This window comes from Brienomyrus brachyistius, chromosome 17 (genome assembly GCF_023856365.1).
Source record: "Brienomyrus brachyistius isolate T26 chromosome 17, BBRACH_0.4, whole genome shotgun sequence".
NCBI classification, from domain to species: Eukaryota; Metazoa; Chordata; class Actinopteri; order Osteoglossiformes; family Mormyridae; genus Brienomyrus; species Brienomyrus brachyistius.
The window spans coordinates 11,096,749-11,111,243 of record NC_064549.1 but is presented as its reverse complement, the minus strand read 5'-3'; the positions used below and the strand labels follow the sequence as shown (position 1 = coordinate 11,111,243).

General features: G+C 43.1%; 1 protein-coding gene across 1 annotated transcript in view; it reads left to right on the top strand.

The window, feature by feature from the left end:
• dscamb (Down syndrome cell adhesion molecule b) overlaps positions 1-14,495 on the top strand; it is a 148,390-nt gene that overhangs the window by 22,739 nt on the left and 111,156 nt on the right. Inside the window, exons 2-3 of the mRNA XM_048981463.1 lie at positions 7,631-7,948; positions 8,145-8,291. Of these exons, the coding sequence (XP_048837420.1) occupies positions 7,631-7,948; positions 8,145-8,291 (465 nt within the window). The remainder of the gene's footprint in view (positions 1-7,630; positions 7,949-8,144; positions 8,292-14,495) is intronic.

The following is a 14,495-nucleotide window of genomic DNA, read 5'->3' as shown; positions in this document are numbered from 1 at the left end:
TGGCTTTCAGCAAGAGGTGCTAGGAAGGCCTGCTCCCCCCCCCCCCCAAGGCCCGCTGCCATCGAAATGCCTTCCTCCCCACTTGTCTTCTTTGAGAAAGTTCCTGCTTTAATTACCCCGTTCGTTTAAATGTTGATTTGGCGTCTGCCTAGTTTAATAGAATGATATAAATCAATATTATTATAGGCAAAATCCATAGTAAAACCAGATGGAGTATCCATAACTTTTCATTTCAATTACTTTTCAACCTACAAACTAAGGAAAGACACAGCTAATTTGTTTGCATGTCAAACCAACATTTATTAATGCGGTGTTCAACGCAAATAGAACCCTGAAACACTCACTTTTAACAGACCTCAGTAATTATCATTTCTGGGTGCCTTCCATTTCCTTGCTATTCATGAAGGACACTGCTCCACGAACATTAACACTGTTTGCCCTCTGTTGTATTTGTGAGTTAGGGATTGGGTTGGCTTGCACCTGAGGAAATGTATTTACATGGTCACCAGTTCTCACCAGTATTACACAAGAACGGCCAAACCATGGTTCCATCCATTTTCCAGCCATTTTTCTAATATTGGGTGGTGAGGGAACCTAGAACCTATTCCAAGCAGCACAGGACATAAAGCAGGAGTACACCACCAGCACAGGACATAAAGCAGGAGTACACCACCAGCACAGGACATAAAGCAGGAGTACACCACCAGCACAGGACATAAAGCAGGAGTACACCACCAGCACAGGACATAAAGCAGGAGTACACCACCAGCACAGGACAGAAAGCAGGAGTATACCACCAGCACAGGACATAAAGCAGGAGGACACCAGCAGCACAGGACATAAAGGAGGAGTACACCAGCAGCACAGGACATAAAGCAGGAGTACACCACCAGCACAGGACATAAAGCAGGAGTACACCAGCAGCACAGGACATAAAGCAGGAGTACACCAGCCGCACAGGACATAAAGCAGGAGTACACCACCAGCACAGGACATAAAGCAGGAGTACACCACCAGCACAGGACATAAAGCAGGAGTACACCAGCAGCACAGGACATAAAGCAGGAGTACACCACCAGCACAGGACATAAAGCAGGAGTACACCAGCAGCACAGGACATAAAGGAGGAGTACACCAGCAGCACAAGACATAAAGCAGGAGTACACCACCAGCACAGGACATAAAGGAGGAGTACACCAGCAGCACAGGACATAAAGGAGGAGTACACCAGCAGCACAAGACATAAAGCAGGAGTACACCAGCAGCACAGGACATAAAGGAGGAGTACACCAGCAGCACAGGACATAAAGCAGGAGTACACCACCAGCACAGGACATAAAGGAGGAGTACACCAGCAGCACAGGACAGAAAGCAGAAGTACACCACCAGCACTCTTCCCACAATGCTCCTCTCCCCTTTCACAATGCTCCCCTCCCACAATTCTCCTCTCCCCTCCCACAATGCTCACCTCCTGTCCCACAATGCTAATCTCCCCTTCAACAATGCTCTCCTCCCAAAATGTACCTCTTCCCTCCCACAAGCTCTCTCATGGCAGCTTGATGAGAAGCTAGTGGCTACCTAATCTCACTGACAGGGGCCCATTCACAGATCACTCCTCCAGCCTCCATGTTGTGTGCATGTCAGCACGGTATCTGCCTCAGCTGTCCTCCGGGCCCCTGAGATGGCCAGGTGGCCTTCAGCAGCCTGTGCCGACACACGCCTTCCAGCAGTGCCGTTACCAAATTCCCACGGGCAGCACAGGTTCATCTCTGCCATGGCAGCCCCATCCTTGACATAAGCATATAGTTTCCATGACACCTGAGACAGCCAGCTGCTGCAACCGTGCCATGATAAAAATCTTCTAGGGCCAGTCTCTCCCACCTTCTCCGTGGGGTTCAGTTTACTCATGGCAGTGCAATCCTCAACCCTCCCCTGCCTTCCAAACTGCCAGCGCTTCCATTTTAAGTGGGGGGGGGGGGGGGGAGGGGAAGGGGGTGCTGTTTGTCAGTTTCCACATCCTTGTTTGCTTCCCTGCACTGTAGATATCATCATAGGCAATTGTCATATTCTTATTGACACCCCGATATGGACTGATTAACGTGACACTAATTCCTAGACGTGATTTTTTGTTTTTAGGAGAGGTTTCATTTTATTTGAAGGGAATAAAGGCAGGAGGTTAATTTCCAATAGTGGAAGAAAATGATTGGATGCAGGTGTTGTGTTGGGGCATGTGGGAGGATGTGCGCCTCCCAGAGGTCTTCTGCGCACGCTGAAAAAGTTGTAGGCCGACAATCCTCCGAGTTGACAGTGGCGGCTTCTCAGCTGGTGGACGTCTTGGCGGATATGGATAGGCTCCAAATCCCCCCCCCCCCAACTGTACCTGCCAGGAACCCATGTCACTCATAGCGAAGACTTCAGGGTCCCACGCTTTGCGCTCGCATGACTGGCTTGTAAAATCTCCAGAATTACCAACATAGTTCTCTGGAAGAGAAGTTCCCAGGATGAGATTTGGTGTTAAAGTGCATTCCGACGTGCTGACGACAGCATCGTGCACCACTGAGAACATGAATCCGCATTATGGATGGAAACTAGATTCCTGGGCATTTTAAAAATAATTAGCAGCGAGAGCAGAAGTTATCTATGCTTACATATAGCTCATGCATATGGTGCATTTTACAGTACCAGGCAAACTGTACTATAAACTACTCTCCCACATAGGTCCATCCATTGTGACCTAGGACTCATCCATCCATTTTCCAAACCGCTTATCCTACTGGGTCGTGGGGGGGGGGGTCCGGAGCCTATCCTGGAAACAATGTGCACGAGGCAGGGAATAACCCAGGATGAGGGGGCAGCCCATCGCAGGGCACACTCACACACCATTCACTCACACATGCGCAGCTATGGTCAATTTAGCAACTCCAATTAGCCTCAGCATGTTTTTGGACTGTGGGGGGAAACCGGAGTACCTGGAGGAAACCCCACGACGACATGCAACCCAGGCGGAGACTCGAACCCAGGTCGCAGGTGTGAGGCAACAATGCTAACCACTGCACCACCATGCCGCCCTGTGATCTATGACTTTCCTTCTGAATTAAAGTGTCTGTAGTATCACCATCGTTACTGGGTCCAGTAAAACCAACCTGACTCTTTGAAAACAGCAAAATTCCACCGCATGCGTATGTCAGTGTGTTATACTGTAATAATGTTTGCTAAGCCGTAACTTGCCAATGAGATTACATAAGATTGCATGGTATTTCAAATTTGTTAGCTGCCTAGGACGCGTATTTAGAATCGTCAACGCAAAGAGAATCCCCTCTCTATACCTTTTCATCTGCTGTGACTGTCAATATGGTTTTATACAACCTTTGACCCTTTCCCATAACATCATCTTTGCATGTGATACTTAGTTTAGCCAAGTAGGCTACTAAAAATATACCATTTCCACTTTTTCTACTATTATGGGCGGCCGACAAATGTGGATGGGGTAAAATATGCAAGATTTAAATGAGAACAAAGTCTGGCCAATCCCAAGAACAAGTTATGGTTATGGAACATTCTGATAATACAAAGTCTAGTGATATATGTGGCAGACACATTGAAGGAACTCATGACACGTTGCTGCATGGGAGCCCCCAGAGCTCACAGTAGGATGCTGATTTGTGTGTAATCAAAGGGGTAAACCCAGGGGAGGGGTCGGGATACAAGTGTGGATTGTGATCCCGTCTTGCTATCCTCTGTTGGACGTCAACCGGTGAGTTTACACACCAGATGTCTTACTGGCATGACACCCTGGGTTGTCTGAAAGAGTGGGCTTGTGATATGAATCACTTTCAGGCCAGAGACGTGTGTTGCTTCTGCTCAACTGTACTGCTTATCACCCAGGCTAATGCTGCACTGGCAATATTACATTTTGCCTATTTTATATCCGGCCATTGAAAACAGTCTAAAACTGTCCCGAGTTACATGGTGGGCTCACTGAAACCGAGTTATATAATATGGGTTGCATGGAATTTTACACAAAAATGTACTGTCGAGTTTGAAGCGAAAAAGCGGACGCATAATCCGACAGCTACAGTTGGTTGGTATGTTTGTTTTCCTTGCTGGAAAATTCCCATCTCATCCTAGATCTTCAGTGAATTCAGCCCTAGTTGCGTCTTCATTCACATTAACCTCTCTATCCCACTGCGGTATCATAAAAGAGAAGCCAAACTAAGATTCAGCAGCAAGAAAGTAAAAATCGTTGCTCAAGTGTGACACCTAATGAAAGCTATTAAACAGGGATTCCCAGCAGCACACATAAATTGTAACCCTTCCCTCTACTGTAAGTCACTTAGGAGTAAAAGCGTCACACAAATGAGCGGCTGAAAAAGTAAAGAGAAGTCAGAATTAGCTTATGCTAATCCGTTAGATGCTAAAGGACAGTAGTTATTCAACGTATTTGACTGGATATGTACTGAGATTTTTTTTTTAGATATTTTCCAAGTTACGCTTGTTAACTTGTTATACTGTTTAATAGGATATTGAAAATTCAAAAAAATTTATTTCATTCAAGCTCTATAAATCGCACCGGTATATGTGTAGCATATTCAGTCATGTCAGATAAACATTTACAGATAACATTTACAGATAAGTGCAGAAACCTATCTTATTACATACATATATTGCTTTAACATCACCCACGTAGCTATAATCTGTTAGGAATATTTGGAATACATTTTACATGGATATTTATTCTCCTTTCATAAATTAAGTAGCGATATACAAATATACACATCCGCCTTTAAGCGTGCGTGTGTCCGTATGGTGTGCGTTTGCACTCGTGCTCTGGAGAGCAGGGAGCCTGGAAACTGCTGTGATTTGAAGCCTTGTTATAAATTTATGAAGTGCTAAAATGTTTTATCCCATGGGTGGAGACTGCCAGCTGTCACTGGTGAGCCGCTTTACGTTAGGCAAATAGTCCGAAAGCAACCCAGGGGCCGCGATAGACGCAGGGCCAGGCTCAACAATTGGGGGGGGGGGGGGGGAGGGAACGACACACGCCTCCTGGAAATGGACCACTTACCAATTAGCGTGAACTGGAGTGAAGCTAATTGGTCCCTTTCCTTCTCCTGAACAATAAAGTGCCAGGCGGGTACATGGCGCCGACATGCTCGCATTATGCAAAACATCCCTCCGGTGTGTTACATCACCGCTTAGACAAAGTCAAATATCAGGATGCCAGCGCGTCATCTTCTGCATGTTAACGACAGTTAAGCGTTTTGCCCTCGCTGATTGATGTCTTCCTCGTCTTGCGTGGGTGGGACGTCCAAAACATTTTTTCAAGCTAAAGAGCTCACAGGAAATTCTGGTCTCATTCCTCGGTTAATAATTAAGCATTATGTTGCAACAGGTACCTGAAGACAAGGACGAGGACAATTATAGACCTAATCTATATCTACAAGCCGAAATTAAGTTAAACCGAAAATAAGCCCAGTTCCTATTGGTATTTTCATGGATGTGCTGAAATGTTTAGACTTTGCATCTGATATTTCTTAGATTTAAAAAATACATAGAAAAGCTTGGGGATCCTCTGTAAATGGAATCATGTGACATTTGATCATCTCATTGCTTAGACCTTTGTGACAAAAATCCTAGGCAACAAAAACAAAAATCAAGAAAAAGGTGGTCGTTCTGGATTGGGGTCACTGGGGAAGTGGAACACGTCAATGCACACAAACATCAGTAGAGGAAGGACAGGTGGCACAAATCGGTGCTAACAATTGTGGTCACCTGACTATCCGTGCCAAGAGGAATGGCAGTCCTGTCCTCCCATCCTGCAATTCTTTTCTCAAAGTCTGCAGAGATGGTATCGCTGCTCTGCCTGATAATTTTTCAGTTACATTTTCATTATATTGGAAGTTCTTTCTTTTGTTTTATTTGCCTGACGCTTCATACGTTAAGAAAACATTCTGCTGTCACGCATTATACAGATTAAAAATTGTCTTTTCCCGGACGTATGTGTCAAGCTTTACCTGGGTTTCTTGGTGAGTGATGGCTTACATGTGAGATGTACTGTAAGGCATCTCTTTGAACTGGGTATCCAGTGGGGTCTTTGCTTAAGAATATTTTCCAAACCCCAAATAAATTGACAAATTGGAGGCTCCTTTCACTGAGTCGTTCTCTCTTTTTTATTTCTCTCTCCTTACTCCAGCTAGACTATTGGCTGGCATAGGCAGCTACCTCAGGGCAAACAGCAGCATATTGCTGATCTCACATCCTAGGGTCCCAGCGAGGATTCTGCTGGCATCGTAGACATATTTGTTTAGTCTAGGTGGGCACAGGAAACAAAATGCTATGGAAACAGCAACACCAATTCTCCATTTTGTGGGTCTTGTTATGACTCCTTGCTGGGAGTAGTATTAAAAATGATTTTATTTCTTTTTGGTAGTGCATCATCCTAAATTTACGATCCCAGGAAATAGACGAACATCTCCAGATGTAGGGCATTTCAGGAAAATCTCTTCATGTTATGTTTCGGACACAGAAGCTTAGGGCTACTTAAATGAAACAGCAGTAATTTTTCATTATATAGTTTCAAAATGTTAGCTAGCTAGCAAACATATTAGCTAGTGAGGTAACATGACATTTAGAATAGAATAGCTAATTTTATATAATTTTCAATGTATTTATCGTGCCTGTTTTTTTCAGCTTGCAATGAATAAGGGATTTTTATTAACTTGTGCAAATGGATAACTCAAGTAGAACAAAATTTAGTTGGCATAAAGATTTGTTCTTAACACACTACAGAGGAAGTGTGTAAAAAGTGTTTTTGCTTTATATTCTCAATCCATGAAAATTTATGCTCTCGTCTTACATACTTGTAACCTTTATGAAATAAAATCCCTCAGCAGCACGAATAAAGTAATTTGTTATACTGTACTAATCAAGACAAAAACAAGATCCAGCAATCATCTTTGATACTGTATTTAAATGATAGATCTCTGTACAGTTCTGAGAGAATTTTATGAGTGTACAGTGAGACCTTCCTTGTGTTGTCTCCTGATCGTCATTAATCATATATTAACTACTTTTTAATGTTAGAGGAAGGAAGTCAAGACATGAAGCATCCTTCACAGCATCAAAAATTGGGTCTCTGCTAGAAAAAAATCCTTTGAGCAGAAACGTGATCCATTGGACCTGTTGGTTACTGGACCCTCCTTTCCCTTCCATTGGACGTTTCTGTGGACTCGGGTTCTATCACAGAGAGTAAATCACTCTCGGAAGCCATTTTTGTCACTCTGTTTTGGCAAATATGTTTGGTTCAGATTCAGAGTGGGATCTCGCACCACCATTAGCATTAGTTAGCCAATTACTCTCAGCCCTTTTTTTAAAAAAATAAAAAAAAAAAATCACTGGTGGCAGCTATTTTGGGCATTAATGTTTGGGCTATTGTATGCAACAAAAGCAAAACTGTTGTTTTGTGTGAGACTAGATGACATCATGTGACACCTACAATATGATACGCAATCCGCGTCTGAGCTGAATGCCTTCTGTTTTGCAGTATAAAGTTAATACGTTTTGTGGTATAATGTGGGATTTGGATCCCATTGTGGTTACAGTATTTTCCTTTGTCTTCTTTCCCTTGTAGTTTTCAGTGAAGATCTACGTTCCAGCTTATATTTTGTCAATGCATCTCTGCAAGAGGTAGTGTTTGCCAGCACCACAGGGACCCTGGTGCCCTGTCCCGCGGCGGCCGTGCCCCCGGCATCACTGCGCTGGTACCTCGCCACCGGAGAGGAGATCTATGACGTCCCAGGGATCCGCCACGTCCACCCCAACGGCACTCTCCAGATCTTCCACTTCCCCCCCTCAAGCTTTAGCAACTTAATCCATGATAACACGTACTATTGCACAGCCGAAAATCCTTCAGGGAAAATTAGAAGCCAAGATGTTCATATTAAGGCCGGTGAGTATTCTCCACATCCGGCCAGGGACCCACCGGTGTTTCCCAGTCTGGTCCTCGGGGACCCATAGATAGTCCACATTTTTGCTCCCTCCCACTTCCTGGTAGGGAGCAAAAACATGGACTGTCTGGCAGGGAGTTTGGAGGGAGCAAAAACATGGACTGACTGTGGACTTTCTCTTTTTCTGCACTTGCATAGTCTTACGGGAGCCCTATGCGGTCCGCGTGGAGGACCAGCGAGCCATGAGGGGCAATGTAGCGGTGTTCAAGTGCATTATCCCTGCCTCTGTGGAGGCCTACATCACTGTTGTATCGTGGGACAAAGACACAGTCTCGCTTGTCTCAGGTAGGTCACTTCTGCTGTATGTTCTATTGGACGGGTTGTGTCCACCAGCTCACTGATTTAGCCAACATTTTCAATTACATATATTTTTCTAAAGCATCCATCACAACATATTATCCCCAAAACACGATATATATATATATATATAGCATGCTGAACAAGCAGAAAAGGCTGTAAACATTGGAGGAGAGGTTGTATATGTTGGACTATTAGGGAAAAAAGTCTCTTGAGGTCAAAGGTCAACTGTCTGCACACCCATCCTGGGCGTGACAATTATATAAGTTCAATCCTTAATTTGTCCAACTGAAATACCACTTTTTGGGGGCTAAAGCCGCTATCACCTGGTCGCAGGCCCAAATTCCTCAATCCCTCCAAACCCTTCGCTGTTGGACAGCCACACATTATGCAGGGAGAACCGATCTGTATGTCAGGTGCTGCCCGTGTGCCAGAGAACCGGGTCCACCATTAGCTTGCGATCTCCCAGGGTCGATATCTGCCAAGGTTTGGGTACCGAAGGGTGAACGTTCCCTCTGTTCCAGATGGCGCTCATTCAAGGCTCCGGCAGCGACGTTCTGCTAGCGGTTTACGGCGGAAAAAAAAAAAAAAAGTTTTATGCGAGCAAGAACTGAACTGGGTTATTTTTTTATTCATCTGCTTATTCTGAATCACCTCAAGCACAAATAAGCCTCTCCGATATTCAGGCTGGGAACACATTATTCGCAGCCTTTGCGGTTGGCAGAGGAGACTTTGTAGGCCATGGAGTGCATACAAGGTGTGGCTTGTTTTGTTCTCTGTTATTTTTCTCACCACCAGGGCATAGGTTCTAACAAAGCACAGATGAGAAAAGTAAACCCAAGACCACAGTTTGAGTCCCTCAAATTGGTAAAAATGATTCGGTGGGTCTATATTGTGGTTCCACGAAATGCAGTAGCACCCCAGCTATTGGTTGCAAACGATAGTTTCACCATTATTTAATTTTGTTCATTCAAATGGGGGCAACCTTTTCCATGACTAATTTATTATCAAAACCTGCTTCAAGGAAACAGCCTCTACCACCGAATAGCAAACCATGTGGCTGCAGCTGAATGCGTCCAGCAAACAAACAGGATCCAGCGGTTCTGTGACTGTTTGTCTAAGCAACGGCTAAGATGTGTGATGTAAGCGATTTTGAAAGTGGTGTGTTTGTTAGTAACAGAGATGGTGGGTCCAAGACCTCAGAAACACCATTCTTCTTGGGACTTTCACACACACCTGGGCATAGAGTTTACATAAGCATCCAGTGATAGAGCGAGAGAGGTCAGCGGAGAATGGTCTGACAGGAAGCTCACAGGAAGGCCACAAGTGCAAACAGCTCAGTATAAGAGTCGTGTGCAGAATGGCTACTGTGAACGAAGAACTACTCATCTACTTCTGAAACATGATACTGTCCAGTACTCGCTAGGTGTACCTAATAAATTGGCCATTGAGTGCATATTGCGCAATTGCATACATTTTTAGTATATTCTGGTTTGAAATCGTAACGGCATAAGCCAGGATAGAATGAATCCTAAATATCATGATAAAAAGCAAGACATGCTGTGACACAGCTCGTATTAATTTTGGTGTCAGGGTGTTTGAAAGAACAGCTAATTTTCCACCTGACTGCCGTCGTTTGTTGACTGGACATCTTTGTGAAAGGTTGGGGAAAAAAAGGGAGAAAGAAAGAAAGAAAGAAAGAAAGAAAGAAAGAAAGAAAGAAAGGTCAAACTGTTATAAAAAAATGGCAAGGTATGGCTTTTTTTCTGCATGGCATATTCCAGAATATTCTATCAGCATTCCCCGTGCTGCATTTGTATGTGAGTCACCTGCTTGCTGTCTGGGCCGTCCCGTCGTTAATGGAGATGTGGGCAGTCTTGCAACCCCCCCGCCCCCCCTTCCTCCAATCTCCACCGGCGATAGAGGTTCAGACTATATCTCTCTGAATTATCGCTCAAGTCGCCTGGTCCCAGGCCCTGACTGCAGCAAAGTTACCCCCTTTTGCCTTTTCTGACCTGCTTGCACTGTGACCGGAGCCGGTAAAGTGCACTCTGATAATTCCCATCAGTTAAATGGAATGCTGTCCTCTTCGATTACCCCCCACCCCCCATCCCCAGGGGTACTTTTCCTTTTATATAGAACATTTAGCAAACTCAATAGACAGAATGACAGCATTAGCAACAGAGGGAAAGTGCAAGGATTTGTATTTCACTTTGGTTTGTATTGTCTGATATCGGATTTGCCTTAATTTTATGGAGTTATTAATAAAACCGATTATTTCAAAATATTTTTTCCTTAGATTTGCATGTATTTTGAGCATAATGAGAGTGTTACTGAAAGTGAAACTTAGAGAGATCCATGTTTTCTGCCATTGACAAACATCACAGAGTGATGACTGACCATTGTAATGAGTAGCCAGGGAATCGGGGCATTTCTTATTTTGATGCAAAGAGTATTAAATTTGTATTTTTGGAAGCCATACATTGTTTTTCAGATGTGGTTTTGCTCATTTTGTGTGATATGCCATAGGGATTGTTGAATGTGTTTTGGTGTTGATTTAGTTGATGTATGGTTCTGTAGACACTAGGAACATCTATCTGTTATAACAGTATCAGGCCATGATATCACTGTGATGGCAGTCAATCAACCAGCTACCCGTCACTCAATGCGATTAAGGACACATTCCCATCTACAAGCAAACAACCTTTAACGGGGGTTCTTGTTAAGGGGCTGCTTATTCCTACTAAAACATGCTAAACATATTTTAATAGTTCCTCGGCTGCTGACCCCCTCAGTCGAACCCTCGCGGCTGGGTTGACCCCCGCCAGTGTCCCGCCACTCTTCATGGCTGGGGTTCCTGGGTCCATGCATTGCATGTTTCATTAAAAAAAGATTTAAAAAAACAAGATGCAGGAATAAAAGGGACACTCGGTCTCTCGAGGCCTAGAATAAAGCTATTTTACCTCTGAGATAAATTATTAATTTGCCCGTTTGCGTTGGAAAAGGTTCACCGTTGAGCGAGTCCTCAGCCTCTCCTGTGGTAACCCAGAACCTGACCCAGTTTGTAATTAATGATGCGGGAGCAAGTCCTGTATCGCACCTAAAAAGGAGGGAATAAATGTTGGTCTAGGCCGCGCCCAGCTCCGTCAACCGCAATAAAGGCGTAAAAACAAAGAAACAGACACACGGCGAGGACAGGGATGCTGAGTTATGTTCCGTTTGCAACAGCTGTGCTTTTGACCTGGTGCATAATGAGATGCAAATCGCAGCACGCGGCGGCAGTACCTGCTGTTTCTCTGTCCACATCAGAAGAAGGGTTAAATTGCTGTTAAGAAATGTCAAGATAAAGTGTTTACTCAGATCTTTCTAACACTGGGCCTCACGTTTTGTTCATCTTTGCGTATTTGTATGGAATACAAGAGGCTTTTCTGAAGCAATAACGATCTAAGAATATAAAAAGATCCAAAGTAAGGACATCTTCACTGTCACCAGCATCATACCAACGTGTGGTGCCACAACACTGCACCTACTGTATGTTCTCACCTTGTGTGGAACTTGTTTCCAGCAAGAGATTCTCTGTTATTTTGTGCTATTAAAGTGTAATTCAAGTTACACCAGAGGCAAATGCATCCTGCCTTTAAAGGTGCTACTATCAGCAATAGATGAGATTTTGAAATGCAATCATGTTATCATGATGTTATTCAGGAGAAACACAAGCCAGATTTATCAAACTCCATTTTGGTTTTGTTTGCTCAGAATATGAGCTCTTCCTGCAAATGGACGAACTTAGCTACTTTTTGGTCTCGGAAACATTTGAATTGACCCACGTGGCAAGGAAAATGCATAATTACACTTAGGCTCATGTCATAACTAAATAATCATGATTAAGAATTTCAAGTTGATTGCAATATGTATTACACCTCGAAATAAAGTCAGCTTAGCAGCTATTTGATGTCTTTAAGTCTAGATAGATTAAGCTATATAGGAATACCTTAGCATTCAGGTTTTACCTGCTGCTTGTGAGTAAGTATCACCTTGTTGACGACAGTTTTTAAGGAAGCCAGCGGAGTTGCAGAGACTCTCCATGTGTGGGATCGTGTGTAGGAAGGACCGAGGTCACGTTTCCTCTTCCCACGTTGCTATGGGCCGTCACAAATTCGCCATCAACCTCACGAACTGAGCCTTCATCTCACAGCCTCGCATCAAACCCAGTGAAAAATCTCATGCTCACAGACGCTGCAAATGTAAGGCTTTATCTTCTCTTTTACAGTTGATACTTGATTAATATACCTCCTGATTGCCTAAGCTCATTGGAACTCTTCCATCTTTCCTTGTATGACTCTCCATCTAGAAGTTGTAGTCCTTCAATAATATTCAGTAGTTTCAAGTGAAAGTGGAAAAAAATATTTTAATTGAAATAGTATATGGTGTCTGAGTCAGATGTACTTGAGTATCTGTTTGAAGGTCATGTTCACAAATGAATTCAAACAAATAAATGAGTCCTGGTACAACCCAGTGCTGTGTATTTAAAAAAAAATGATGCTGGTCAGAACTTCGAAACTGGGTCACATTCTATGGAGTACGGTGGAGGGCATGTGGAAGGACTATTGATGGGGATTTGTTTCGGGTTTGTTGAACCAGTCTCATCTTGACGTGGAATATCTGCAGGCCAGTATTCTGATTGGCTGATTCAGGTTTGCATTCATAGATTTGTCTCTGGCTGAAAAAAACGTTTAATTTGTATGTTGACTTGCACAGTTTTACTCCACTAAGTAATCTTTGCTTAGATAATGCTAAGTTGGACTCTCAACCAGGGAATCCACATTAAATGTAAACACACTAATAGCCTCATTCTTGGTTCTAATGGGCCTTTTCTGGTAAATATTGGGGTACAGCCTCATTTGCATATCCACCCAGATCATTTAATAAGGCCGTATACGATATATGCAAATGTGGAAGGTGACTGAATGAATTACACTTTAGTTAGAAAGCTTGGTAACACTTCACTTGAAGCTGTTATCTATAATGCACTATAGATACCTTCATAGTGCATCATAATGGTCAGAATAATAATTATTAAAGCATTACAGCATCTTCTATTGACAGTCATAGGGTATTATAGTGTTAATTATAATACTTCATAAGCTCCAATGAAGCTCTCATCTATAGTGCACTATAGATACCTTCATAATGCATTATAAAAGTCTGTTTAAGAATTTAGGATGCTTTGTACTGCATTATGAAGGTATCTACAGTGCATTATAGATGAGAGCTTCATACAGCATTCATAATGCATAATAAACGTAGCTATGATATGTTGTGCCTTTTTATAAGTTTATAGGGATGTTCACTATGTTTTGTTAATGTATTATAATGTGTTCCTAGATTCCAATAGATGTGGCGTTCATGGAGAGTGTTACCAAAAGCTCAAATTATTGGTGAAATTACTTCCTAGTATATAGTCATAGTATTTACTGTATAGAATCCCTCCATCCCTCCATCCCTCCATCCATCCATCCATCCACCTGCCCACATATTCTAGAAAAAGAAACAGGGTTATTGAAGCTTATCCAATGCAGAATAGGGCATCCGGATGGGCTGCCTGTATAATACATTAACAAATCAGCGTTTTTAAATTGTTTCATTGGTCTGTATAGGAATCATGTCACCAGGCCAGAGTTGAGGGAAACCAAACATTATTATCCTGGTCCTGAGCATATATACAATACAGAATGGAACACCTAACATTATATGAAGAACCAGACCAATGAAGCCCTATGGGCAAAGCCAAACCTCAATTAGGATCACGTAACAATGCACGTGTACGTGCTCTGCTCTGTAGTAAGCCGTAGTGAATCGACTTTACGCAATGTGATTTATATAGTGAAGACATCGATATCCCTGACACACAACAATGCTTAAGGCCCGTTTACCAAAATAAGCGGGAATCAAACGACATTTAATCACTCCAGGTCTGTCTCAGCACATCCAGTCCCGTTCAGTTCCTCTGAAATGCTGTCACTGTCACTGTGGCTTTGAAAGGACTATAAAAAATATATAAAGACAATAATATAGGAATTAAAGGAAATTAAAATTCAGTGATTGGTGGGCAGCATCTTTACTGTATTTTATGATTAATGTTTTATGATTTGTGTTAGGAAATTTGAACCTGCCTGATGTTCAGGGTGTCTG